General features: G+C 33.5%; 2 protein-coding genes across 2 annotated transcripts in view; both read right to left on the reverse strand.

Annotated features, from left to right (window-relative positions):
• Positions 1–13893, reverse strand: part of AdoR (Adenosine receptor) — a 76506-nt gene that overhangs the window by 10110 nt on the left and 52503 nt on the right. The window lies entirely within an intron of this gene.
• Positions 1309–7762, reverse strand: LOC137930283 (serine-rich adhesin for platelets-like). Its single transcript, XM_068773507.1, has 2 exons — positions 5522–7762; positions 1309–2815 (listed from the first exon to the last, which is right to left on the reverse strand). Exons 1-2 carry the CDS (start codon positions 7703–7705, stop codon positions 1559–1561), a joined length of 3441 nt encoding a protein of 1146 aa, XP_068629608.1. The 5' UTR covers positions 7706–7762; the 3' UTR covers positions 1309–1558.

Genomic DNA, 13893 nt, shown 5'->3' on the forward strand with positions numbered 1-13893 from the left:
GTCTTCCCGAAAACGTCGCAGCTGCAATAAAGATAATGAAATACAAAATTCTACGATGCGGTCGCGGAAGTAAATATACATTCAAATAAATTAGTCTAAGAGATAAACGATGGAAGTTACGTAATAGTTTCAATTGATAACGAAGGCCTTGATGCCCTACCACACGTGGGGTTCGCCTAACAAGTCACCTGTACTATATTGATTTTAATTAATGTAATTAGAATGGTGTTACTGCGAGAAATTTGAATCATTAACCCTTTCGTTACCAACGCCGAGTTTATCCGGCGTCCACTGGACGACCCGTGTTAACCAGAGCCGAAGTTAGCCGACATCCACCCTATAATGTGGGCTTATGTGTGGATATCTGTTTTTAGATTTATCACAGCCAAATAAATTACTAAGAATTATCCTAACTTTTTTTTTAATTAATGTACCAGTAAAATCTTTAAATATGTAACACAAATGGGAAAATTCGAACATCAGCTTATCGCCATGATTACATGGCGATAAGTGCACGCTACTGAACCCGGCATTTTCACCGCGAAGTGTGCACATGTCACTTCCGCGGAACGGACTGAGGTAAGGAAATGGACAAGACCATAACATTAAATAAATAATAAATTTACCACTTTACATTGACGAGGAAACGTAGAGAGATACATGTTTTTTCATGCTGAAAGATAAGTAATGCGATAAGACCGCTTATTGTACCTCTGCATAAGTTGTAATTTCTAATTATTACCTTTTTTGTTAATTTGGTTTAAATAAAATATAAATAAATAAATAATAGGTCAGACAGTCAGAGAGCATTCTAATAATTAAAGACATCCTTTCTTTTTGATTAAAACACTCAAACATCAGCGAAAATTGTCTGCTACTTTAATCCAAATTCTATTCAATTTTAACATATTATTTGAGTCATAATATTAAACAAATATTAAATCTAAAATGAAACATCTGATTTAAATACTGACTTTATTATAAAAAGCAACCATATTTAAAGACCTAATTTCTTTAATTTTTGATTATTATTGTACAGAAAATATTAAAAGTTACTCTAATAAAAAATACTCTATATTTATATCTAAATATTTAATTAAAGCGTGTATCTGAAAACAATTAGAAAGTATAAAAGAAAAATAATAGACGTTTACACGACTAAGGTTTAATGACCGTTTCTGAGTGGCATTGTCGTGAGTTGAAACCATTACTATTATTATTTTACTATTTTTTTATCAAACTTATTACGCCCTCATTTTACTTTCTCGTGATGTATTTGTTTTAGAGTGGATAAGTAAAAGAAATATGTTCAAAACAAATTTTTAATACAAATAAATCGTACAATATCACATCAAATACACGATCCAAAGTGACCTTGCATCGTAATTGGTATTTGGCTCTTCTTGTTTATCAATAGATTTAAACATTTAAAAAACTGGTGAAAATTATAAATACTAAATATACTCCTAATAATAATAATATGTGTCTTTTTGCTTCAGGTGTAATTGACAAATTTTATAACGAATTCGAAGTTGTCGCTTATAATCTACGGTGATAATTAATAGAGAAAGATGGCGGCTAAAACAATACTGAATATTGTAATGGACGGTATACGCTTAGACGCTGAATTCTTTCGCAAAGATTGTTCTGCGTAAGATTGCAAAAGGCCGCACGGAACACTTCGCTTCATATTGGACGATGGGGAAGTTCTAATGACGTAACATTTCATTCCCGGAGTCACGTCAACGGGTTTCCCGACCACCTTCAGCGCGTCGGTCACTGTCGTGTTTGTTGTCGTTGTCACTGACGTCACAGATGACGTCATCGCATTACCTCCTGATGTGCTGTTTTGTTCGGAGTTTGTTGCATTCACTGCAGTTGCGTTAAGCGTTTCATTGACCGGCACTAAAGTGCCGTTAGGAAACATTGTATAAAGTGGGAAAGCGTGTTCCGGAGGTGATTGGACTGCAGGCGATGCATCTGGTGCCGTGTTTGTTGTATTCACCACTGTTGTATTGGTAACCGTTGTAGTAATGACTGTAGAATTAGTAGCACCGCTATTGGCCTTGGCTTCCTCTTGGAATATGAAGCTAGAAATTAATTGACAATCAATTCTAGTTTCTTCGTAATCGCCGTTGTCTTTTTTAATTCCAAATTTGCATACTTCTCCCGGTTTCGCTTTGTAGGATGAATGAGAATGGCTATTTGCGTAAAGCCCGCCCGCTAATGTCCCAAGATTCAACAGTGCCAAACCAGTTAACAGAGTGCCATATTTGCTGCCGGAATCCCTGTATTGGTAGACATAAGTAGGAGGAGTGCCATGATACACTGGGTAGCTCTGTGCTGGTCCTCCATGTACAGGAGTATACGAAATCTTTTGCGGGGGATTGTAGTGATAATGATGATGTACATTAGTTGTGTGGCCTGCGCTTGATCCTGACAATCCAGTGTTCGCTGGGTATCCGTGACTTCCTGAACCTGACATGCCGTTCGATCCTGGGTATCCGTGGCTGTTTGACCCTGATGATGGGTATGAAGGATTTTTTCCTCCAGATGAGGGATACCCATGGCTATTTCCAGAAAGGCCACCGGAACTAGGGTAATGATGAGCGCCGCTGCTACCAGAAAGTCCACCGGAACTAGGATAATGATGGCCGCCGCCAGAAAGGCCACCTGATCTTGGATAGCTATGTCTTCCACCAGAAAATTTTCTTCCTCCCACCGTTACCGATACACTTAGCACTGTAAGTGCAAAACATAACACTTTTAAATATCTTAACATTTTAAATATTTGATACACTTTCACAATATTAACTCAATAACACGTTATTCATTCGCACTCTTGCGCATTAAACTGAAGTCAGCTGTTTACCCGCGGACGGCAATGCAAACATTTCAATTTACAACAATGACGCGTGACGCATAGTATGTATTGCCATCCATAATTAAAATCTACCGACGTTGGTAGTAACTTCGTCGTAAAATAAATTTCAAATCGTACCAAAATACATTGTATCTTATTAATAACAATTGCTGCCATTACCTGCCATTACCATGAATATTAGAAAACTCATTAACAGCAAAATAAGTTCTACATAGAGTATCATGATTTTTTGTCCAGAGGTTATTTTTGGTTTTAGAAAGGAGCACGTGACCCTTTGTTTACTAATTATTTATACCTAAGCGCCAGATAAAATTAAAAACGTGGTAAGAGAGCGCTATTTCTTAACAGCACGTTAATAAGCATATAACTAGAATCAACGATTTTAGTTAGCAATTGTGTAGAAATTTAACAACGGGTTTTTACATATGGGTACTCTTGTAGCTTATTAATTATGCTTATTTAACATAATCTGAAATTTATAATTAGGATTATACATAAATATATACATATATATTATTACATATTGACATAACATAACCTAGGAAACGTTTCTTTTTCAGTTGCACATTATAATTAATTCAGAGGTTTTATTAATTTTTGCACATTTTTGCACAGTAACTACCAAGTAACTACCAACTTTACTTTAATCATTTTAGTTCAATGTGGAGAAACTCGTTTCTCAAAAATTATTATTTAGTGAAATATATTCCTCAAAGCACTTTCAGAAAAAGTGTCAAGTGATATCTCACGTTAGTTTTTTTTAAGCCAATAAGATAACATCCATAGCAAATTTTCCTCAACATAGCTGTATAGCCTGACATCTTGCTAAAAGCCTTAAATTATTATGATTGCCCTAAGGGATAATATGTGTCGTAAATGTCTGGTGAAACCTGAATTCATATTAGTATTTTGAAAAATTTTGGGTAAATTGTATTCTTGTGGTAGCAATAATTAACTAATAACCAACTAATCTTAAAATAAAAATGAGTAAGTGTTACTTGTAACATAACTAATTTAATGAATATACAACTCCAAAAAAAGTACTTTAAAAAGTATTATAATTACTAAAGTAATCAAAAATAATATTTAAAATCATCTTATTTATAAAAGCACCAGTTCAAGGATTTGCTTGAAAACCGGCAATAAAGAAAAAATCATAAGGGTATACTACCTATTTTAACTGGCAATGCATATACGTTATGTACTCAAGATATAGAATTTAACACCAATAAATTGCTTATATTGATATTATATTAGAGTCAAATTTTCGTGCAAAATACGAACGAAAAAATAAAATTTAACTCCTTAACTACTGTTTAGTTTCGTTACTTGAAAATGAGACAAAATTGATACCAGCTATTATCTTTATTGTTGGAACATTTAATAAGCAAAAACACAACCCAAAACTAATTCTAGCCAATTTCAATGGATTTAACAACTAAGTAACTATCCTTTTTTTAATCACTGTCTTGGGCAAAGTAGCATAATCAAAGCTAAGCAGTTTCAAATTTTAAAGTTTGAGTTGTGTGTTTCACTTATTATCAAGGACATGACTTTCAATTTATTATCAAAATACCAAGAATTAAGAATAAAGAAATTTCTTAAGTATATGTTATCTAATACTCCGTTACATATTAGTTTAGTATATATGCAAAAATATAGTTCATAACATTAAAGTAAAATAATATAAATATTAAAACAACTTATATTTTTATATTAAATTAACTAGTTTGTTTTTACATTTCGAGAGACTCAAATTATAATTGCCTCAATTGAATAATAAAGTTACCAATAATTAATTTTTTTTTTTCACTTTCCAGTATAACAATGATATACAAAAGTTCCGATATAAAAGGTGGATACTTGCATGAAGCTGATACTGCAATATTACTTACAGGTAATATTCTGAGCTGTTTTGTTAGTGATCTTTCATTAAGAAAATACTAATAAAGTTATAACACACTATTTACTTATCATATAAAATTAAATGTCTTATGTATGTCAAAATTAAACATCTTAAAAAGAACAAAGAACTTGTCTAGTTAGTTCTAGTTGTTTCACTCTGTTATAAATAACATTTCTACTTTTTTATTTAGTTCAACTCCGCTTTAAGAAGAGAAATATAAGCAGTCTTTATGTAGATTTTATTGTAATAATTAATACTTTTAATTACTGCTTTCTGACCTTAACATACCAAATTATACTTAGTGTATATATACAGAAGGATTGGTTACAAGTGTAAAAGTTTTAGAACATTGACTATATAGCCCATTAATGTAAGGTATCTACTATCACTATCTATATATGGTTTCTAAAATAATAATGTAATGATAATAGTGGAACAGAAAATGATTTTATTTATTAATGATTATTACATATTAAAATTTATTATTTTTTACTATTTATTATCGTGTACATTCACCTTGTCATGAATGAATTATCAACACTTGACATACATATTACATACTACTTATACTATTTCTTACTGGAATCTTGATTTCAGCTAATAGGAAAATGTCTTACAAATAAAACAATTTATTTCACTTACAATTTTAATTGATACAGTTATAATCTCATTAAAGATATTAAAGTCATACATGGCATATTTCTCTTTATACTATAAACTTATCGCTATACAGCAATAAATAAAGACAACCACCATGGTGGATTATCTAGCAATGATTTCAATTTAGGCTTGGATGGCAAAAAACTGGAAGTATTTTCAGACTTTTTTGGTGTCTCCTGTATCTTTGAATATTTCATTAAAACAGCACAGTCAACTTTGTTTCTTATATAATGTTCGTTAGTTATGATATCCACTGCACATTCAGCATTACTCACATTTACAGGTGAACCTTTTATCTGTATTGGATCTGCAGTTTTCATAAATGATGTACAAGTTGTTACATTCTGTTTATAAATTGTTGTTTTACTATTATTGGGAATTGTAACATTGTTAGTGGCATTATCTAGATTTAAGACAGCTTCTGAAGTTGTGTTTATGTTTGTAGAATTTGTTAGCTCTGTGTTGTTTAATACTGTGGAGTTGTGCATGATGCTAAGAGGAATGATGTTTAGAGCCACGTTAGAGGTATTTACTTGGTTTTGTGTTGTATTAGAAGCCAGTACAGTAGAATTTTGTGGCAAAATAGGTAATTTTGTGGTGATTTCTGTATAATGAGGCAATGGTGACGTAGAATTTGTAGTATTCATTTGAGTCGTGTTATTAGTAATTGTTGTTTCAACAGTAGTGCAATTTGTACGCGTCCCATCCTCTACAAAAGTCGAAACAATTGCACATGGTATCTTTAGCACTTCTATTCTTCCATTTTCCTTAACACTCAATGTGCATTTTGCTTCTTGATCTTTTCTATAGCCATAACTGCTTCCACTTTGATGAATATTTCTTGTTCTGTAGTAGTCATCATAATAATAATGGTCATTAAAGTGATGGCTGTGTGAACGACCCATGTTATACAAAGCTAGTCCAGTTAAAATGTCACCATAACGGCTTCCAGAATTGCGGTATTCATTAACGTAAACATATTGGGGATATGTGTGATAATTCGGCGGTAAAACATAATTCACATGTGTATTACTGGGTCCATGGTGGGGAAATACTGGACTGGAATGCGAGTTATAAATATTAGTCTGACGATGTGGACTCTCATATGGTTTGTTGTAAACGTTCCCGCTTGACGTGGAATATATAGGTACTGAAACCGATGGTTGATTAGGTTTTCCTGGTGACAAAGGCGTATTAAACTTGCTCCCACTTATACCAGAAAGCCCAGATGACGAAGACGGGTAGATAGGTTTACTCAAACCTGTACCTGAGAGCCCAGATGAAGAAGACGGGTAGTTAGGTTTTATTGCGCTGGATCCAGAAATGCTTGATGGCTGGGGTATATTCCTACCAGTTCCAGAAAGCCCAGATGACGAAGACGGGTAGCTAGGTTTACTCAAACCTGTACCTGAGAGCCCAGATGAAGAAGACGGGTAGTTAGGTTTTATTGCGCTGGATCCAGATGTGCTTGATGGCTGGGGTATATTCCAACCAGTTCCAGAAAGCCCAGATGACGAAGACGGGTAGTTAGGTTTTATTGCGCTGGATCCAGAAATGCTTGATGGCAGGTGTATATCCCAACCAGTCCCAGAAAGCCCAGATGACGAAGACGGGTAGCTAGGTTTTATTGCGCCGGATCCAGAAATGCTTGATGGCAGGGGTATATTCCAACCAGTCCCAGAAAGCCCAGATGACGAGGACGGGTAGTTAGGTTTTATCGACCCGGATCCAGAAACACTTGATGGTCTGGGTATACTCCAATCTAAACCAGAAAGTCCCGATGACGAAGATGGATAGCTAGGTTTTGCCGACCCGGATCCAGAAACACTTGATGGCCTGGGTATGTTCCAACCTGAACCAGAAAGCCCCGACGACGAAGACGGGTAGCTGGGTTTTACCGACCCGGATCCAGAAACACTTGATGGTTTGGATATACTCCAACCTAAACCAGAAAGCCCAGATGACGATGACGGGTAGCTAGGTTTTACCGAGCCAGATCCAAACACGCTTGATGATGAAGATGGTTTGCTCGGTCTTATTGAGCCTGAGCCGGATAATCCTGACGACGAAGATGGATATTTATGCCCACTGCTACTCCAAGAAGACGGTTTGTAGCTCGAATGACTGCTGCCCCCTCCCCTGGAATAACTTCCGCTGGATCTCGACCTACTACTGCTTCTTGACCCAAACCTACTTTGCACTAAGTCCGACGCTAAGCACACAATCAAAAGACAAAATAAAATTCTTTTCGTCATTGCGACGTCTTAACGGAACCGAGTCAGATTTCAAACTGTATGTTTATAACGCTTCTCGTACTTGCTGACGTCAACAGGCAAATGTCGGGAATATCGTCTCGTAAAGTCTCACAGTAGATAAGGACAGATTAAAGGTTAAATAAATAGCTGATTTTCCCTTTTCATGTCGTTAAACAAATATTTTGACCGTAATTCACATATCGAATGTTTAGTAAATTAAAGCCAATTATCAATAAAATGCGTAGTTAAGTTTATTTTGCCTACGAAAATGCATTACTTTTTTTTAAATTAGAAGATTCTTGATTTTTTGTAAATAAATCTCTTGCACACTCTTTATTTAGATCATATTAGATTAGATTCATTATAATAATAAGGTAAATTTTATACAATAGGCAGAAATGGAGAATTAATCCACATGTTCATAAAACGGAAATCAAGTTTATATATTCTTTATTTATAAATATTTTCCTCGTATATTCCATAACGTAAAACAGGCTTTATAGTTGACCTATGTATTTTATTCGCCGTTACCTTTCGTAGTATGTACGATACATTGCTATTTTTTATAAATATATATCCAGTAAAATAATTGCATCAAAACCTGCGGTAATACTTTTTATATCAAATATATTGTAGATATGAAGAAGGGTAACAGACACCTGAAAATAGCTTTCTAATCAAATAAATGACTTATCTCTAATGATCTTTCATAATTAAACAGAAAATATGGAAGCGATGACATTCCCTCGAATTTTAGACGAGAATTTAACTGAAATTCGGTGTAGTTTCATGATAAAATATAAATTTAAAAATTTTATTCAACATAAGACGGATTACTTATTTTATTTAATGTCTCAAACCCGAATAGAACAGGCGAAAGAGACTCAGTAGGCTAATACTACATATATTACCTATGTTTAATTATTATTGAAATAGCTAGGTCACGAATACATTATTCCTAAGGTGTGCTGCTATCTTCTACTTAAATCTTAGTAACCCTTAACACAAAAACATTTTAAGTCAATTCAATAAAATACGGTAATAGGATCTTTCTGAACAGTATCTTGATCCCTATCGTAAAAGCACATAAATTGACTATAGAAAGATTTACTAAGTTATAAAGGCGAGCTAGGCTCTTCGTCTGCGGCGACTTTTTTTTAACGGGCATCTACTAACGCGTGTTAGTCGCTTTTGCATCGCGACTGAATCGTGGACAAGGGCACAGAGCTAGCGACCACTTCGCGACTTTGTCGATCTGGACTCGCGACAGCGTCGTCGTGGATTTCGTGGCTTTATTTTAAATTCAATATCTTTATTTGTAATATATATAGTATTTATTTAAAATTGATGTTATACATTGAATTGCAAGCAAAATCATATCAAAAAAGCCATCGTGGCTACCATAATTTCATTATGGCCTATACATGACGATAAAGACGTACATTGACCTGCTCTCACCTCTAAAACCGGTTTACCCACGTTACATTGGATTTCCTCCGATCATATCACAATAATCAGCACACATATAATGATGTTTAAACGTTCTGAAACAAAACTAACATCGTTTTCTTGGTACACTATAATTTGACTAATCACAAGAAGTGATTAAAATCGTGTTAGTAGTTTATTGCAACATATTTCAATATTGATCTTTATTGTGGACAACGTGAAATTATATTTTTGTTATATTTTAACTGGATTATTATATTTAATAGTATGACGATGTAACGAAATTTAGTCACAATCATTTCAAGTAAATGATTATCAAGATCAAAACAATTCCTATGTACAAATCACACGATATCGACAATAGAAACTAATTTAAAAATTGCATAACTTCGTTTTTAAAAAAACTTTAGAACTAATAGCGCTTTCATTATTATTATCACCGACTCATTATTGTCGTATAAGTTCCGAGAACGTTGGATATTGATTTAATTCTTCTAGTGCTAATTCTGTGTGTTAATGTCTAAAAACTGCGCAACATCTATTGCTTCGTCTACCAGAAACGGATCTGCTTACATTTATAACTGTCGATCAATAATTTCTTAATTTTTTTTTTCAAATTGAATATGGATTTAAATTATACTCCACCCACTATATAAGAATAATATTATATTATTATAAGTTACTTTAAAATTATATTCACATGATTAAAAATAATATAAAGAAAAATAAATGTTTTGCAGGTAGTGCAATACTTGGCCACCAATGTTCTACAGGCTTGCTATAATCTAACTCTACTAAGTAACTCTGGTTAAATTTATATATATTCCTTTATATTTCAGTTTATTAAAACGATTTTTTTATGTTTCCAGAGGATGGACAGCATCGTCCGCTGCGTCAACAACACTACGATCACCAACTCCTCTGACAAGCGTGGCGATTGTGGTATATCCCCTCATAAATATCATTGGGGGAGGTCAAAGCTTTGCAGTGGGCGTTCATTGACTGAAACGAAGACGAATTTTATCATGTGGTATTATTATCATTCTTAATTATCATTTTAATATATGACGTAAGCGTTTTTTGTGTTGCTGTTAGATAGTTTATTGTCAATCAATAACATTTTAATCATTTTAAAGGAGAAATTGCATATTTTGTTTATATCGAAAAAATTATATTGTATGAAAGTTTTCTCAGTTTTATACTATATTATTTTTTTAATGTCTTAACTATTTTGACCTTTAGAATAAAATCTAAAGGAGATTCTTTCTAAGGTATTTGTGCGAAGAAGAGATGTAGACAAAGGTTTAGTTCTCTATTCTCAAATATTTCAAGTGCATCCTGTCAATTCCGAACATCATGTCACAGCTCATATACCGTTTTTAGCGCTTCATCGCACACTACAATCTAGTAAAAACATGTTAAATTAACAATAACTTTACGATGACTGATCGGTGACTGATTCTTCTGCGGTTATAAGAAGTATGTCTGATTCTGTAACTCCTAGCATAGCCCTCTCCGTTAAAAAAACCGAACCACAAACAAAACGACCACGTCTCGGATTCATGTTATTCATATACATTCACATAATTCTAATATCTATATGTTAAAAAATATATATCTATATATTAAAGTTAATAACTTTTTACTGTAATATTTGTCCCTGCAGACTTATACTATATGCGGACCTATACTACCAGAAGTTGTAGGCCAGTCGCAAAAATAAATTAATGTACTTTTTATGAGTGATAACTTTATATAGTAGGATTTAGAATAAATGCAAAAACTTTTCTATATATAAGCTTTCATACCTATAACTAATCTAAACTCTGATAATTATTTTAGAAGAAATGAGTACAACCCAGACCTATGGTATATAAAATCATTTTATATCACAGTGATTATATCATTACTGTCAAATAAGCACACATAAAATGATATCTTTTAGCAATTTGATTATTGTAACCATAATTAATTTATTAAGAAGTTAAAAGTTTGTATTTTTTTTTCAGATCTCGGATGAATCAACGTCATTGTAAACATGGATCTAAACACTGAATTCCAGTTCTTTCACTGAATGACTTTCAGTTAGTTATTATCATTAAAACCTTCACAAGCACACACAATAAAGGATTGCAGTCTGTATTCTCAGAAAAAAAGCTTTATTTTCTAGGAAGTATTGGTTCTTGCATGTATAATGGTAAACTAAAGATCTATATATATGATAGACAAAACTACAAGTCAAGGCTTGAAGAGACTGTTAATTCCATTATGGAAGATGAGAATGATAACTTGGGTTATGATTTATGGGCCCTGCCTCTAGACCGGCTTTCTTTCGACATGGGGCCCACGCTCCACAAGTGGGCAATTTGATTGTTAATGGGGCCAATTCTAAAATGGACTAAACACGAGTTTAACCCCTTTGCTTTAATTTAAAAATTACATTTGTTACATAGAGAGGCGTAAGAATTTTAAAACGATTTTGGTGGACAAAAAATATTGGGAGACATTGTTCTAGACTCTGTATTTGTGAGTGATGTAGAAGGAGGAAATGAAGACAATTAAATTTAAGAACGACTTGACGAAGTACCTCCCAACGTCCCAGGTGCAATAAAAGTAAAACCAGAAAGATCAGTTACAAAAATATTTGATTACAGTGTTTTATATTTGATCATAAAAAATAGCACATTTTATAAATTTTTGTATAATCCAGTTTATTAATAATTATTTTGTAAATAACTTGTATGTTAAAAGTGTTAATAAACAAATTTCTATACTGTGTCGTCCTGCGAGTTTTGTTTGAAAGCTAATCCCACGTATCACATTACAGTCTACTAATCTCTGATAAATGTATGCTATGTATGTATGTATGTTTTGTCTATATGTACACGTTAGCTGCCCGTTATATATCCCTCAACTGTTTCCATACTATGGTTGTCCGGTAGAAATTGCCTCGTGTGATAAATACCGCCCAATGATTAATATAAATAAATAGTGAAAAAATGAGTATATAGTAATATTGTGTTGTCGCTGTTGTGGTCACCCACTCGCTAACGATTTTCGTCTTCTCAAGACTACTGACAAAAAGAGATCTGCACATCTTCCATCTGTAAGGACACTATCATCAAAGTGATTAAGGCGCGCATTACAAGAAATCCTGTCCGCAGAAAACAGAAGAAGTCATTCACTTTTTTGATGGGCTAGCTATGTAAAACCACTACTTGATGAGGATTTAGAACCGCAGGCAAAATATAAACAGGTCACCTCTTCACGCAGCGATAGAAGACAAAAGCAAGAGTGGAAATGGCCTAGGGTTGTTGAAACAGTACGCCAGAAAACAAGTACAGTGACATCCTGTTTACTGGTGAAAAAAAATCTTTATTTAAGAATCTTTCAATCGCCAAAATGACTGCGTGTGTGCAGTGTGCGACACCGATTCTCCGGGCGCCCACAAAACGATTTCCAGATTTCGACATAGTCTTTGCTCATCATTGTCATCGATGTAATATGATCTAAAAATATTTATATTACCCTCAGAACCCTTAAACTTTGTAATAAAAAAATAAGATATCTGATTTTAAATTCGTTTTATTGGTTAACGGTTTATAATACCGAGTCGGCATGCTTGGCACTAGCTGAAAACTCCAATACGCTTCAAACGTTTCACTTCATTTAGGGAATCAAACGTCGCTATTCACAGGTTAACTTGTTCGCAAAAATCATCCGTGACAGACGTACAAGATATATTGACCATTGATACATTTGGCTTAAGTTATTGATATAACAAATATTAGGAAAAACGAAAAATACGGCGAAGAGATCTTACTAGGTATATAAAGATATCTTTTTTTTTAACACTTACCTATTTTATTAAAACAAATGATGAAAGATCTCGTATCTTTATTTACCCATCTATCTATATGTGAAATTTCCACCTATCTACTGACTCATCACAATATCTGCGGAGAAGAAATCAACTAAGATCGGATTTTACGAAATTACATCCGCGTTGCGGGAGCGGGGATAACTAGTTTACTAATAAAAGCCAGCAAACATTCACGAGGAGGCTTAAGATGTCTTCACTTGATCAGTCTATCATTTTTCACAGTACAACGTGGTTACCACCCTGTACACGTGCCACCACCGTGCACGGTGCAAAAATAACCGACACATGTAGTATCGTCTACAAGCGCCTGCGAACCAAATCAAACACTTTTACGCGTCTGTATTTGTCAGGTTGTTAAGATTTGCCAAGCGTGTGGTAGCGGCATTATAGTGCCTGGTACTAATGTTTGAATAAATAGAAAATGTATAATGTAATGGAAATAAATTCTTGAAGTAATGATTCCTTTTATTAATATTTATTAATAAATAAATCGTTACAGGTATATGCTCTATCGTTAATATTGCTTACACATTTTAAAAGCGCCTGATTCTCCAAAATTGTTTATTGGAATAAAAAGAAAATACTTTTTATAAACGTTTTTGTCTACAATAATCGGTTTTTATTCAGAATAAATTGTAGCACTATCGGGTATATCGTAATTTTATAACAATAATGCAATTCAGACGAATCATATGATTGAAACCTTTGCTCAATAGGTATGCTTTTGAAGAGAACATCTAGATTTGACTTTACTACTACTTTGAAGAACGTTAGCGCTGGATGATAGTAAAATAATCTTCAACAGGGATTCTATCTTTAATAGGTTAAAAAAATCTTTTCATTTTAGCTACCATGA

This window comes from Battus philenor, unplaced genomic scaffold (genome assembly GCF_028537555.1).
Source record: "Battus philenor isolate CCGP_79_NKW_IND1 unplaced genomic scaffold, ilBatPhil1.0.hap1 SCAF_6, whole genome shotgun sequence".
NCBI lineage: Eukaryota > Metazoa > Arthropoda > Insecta > Lepidoptera > Papilionidae > Battus > Battus philenor.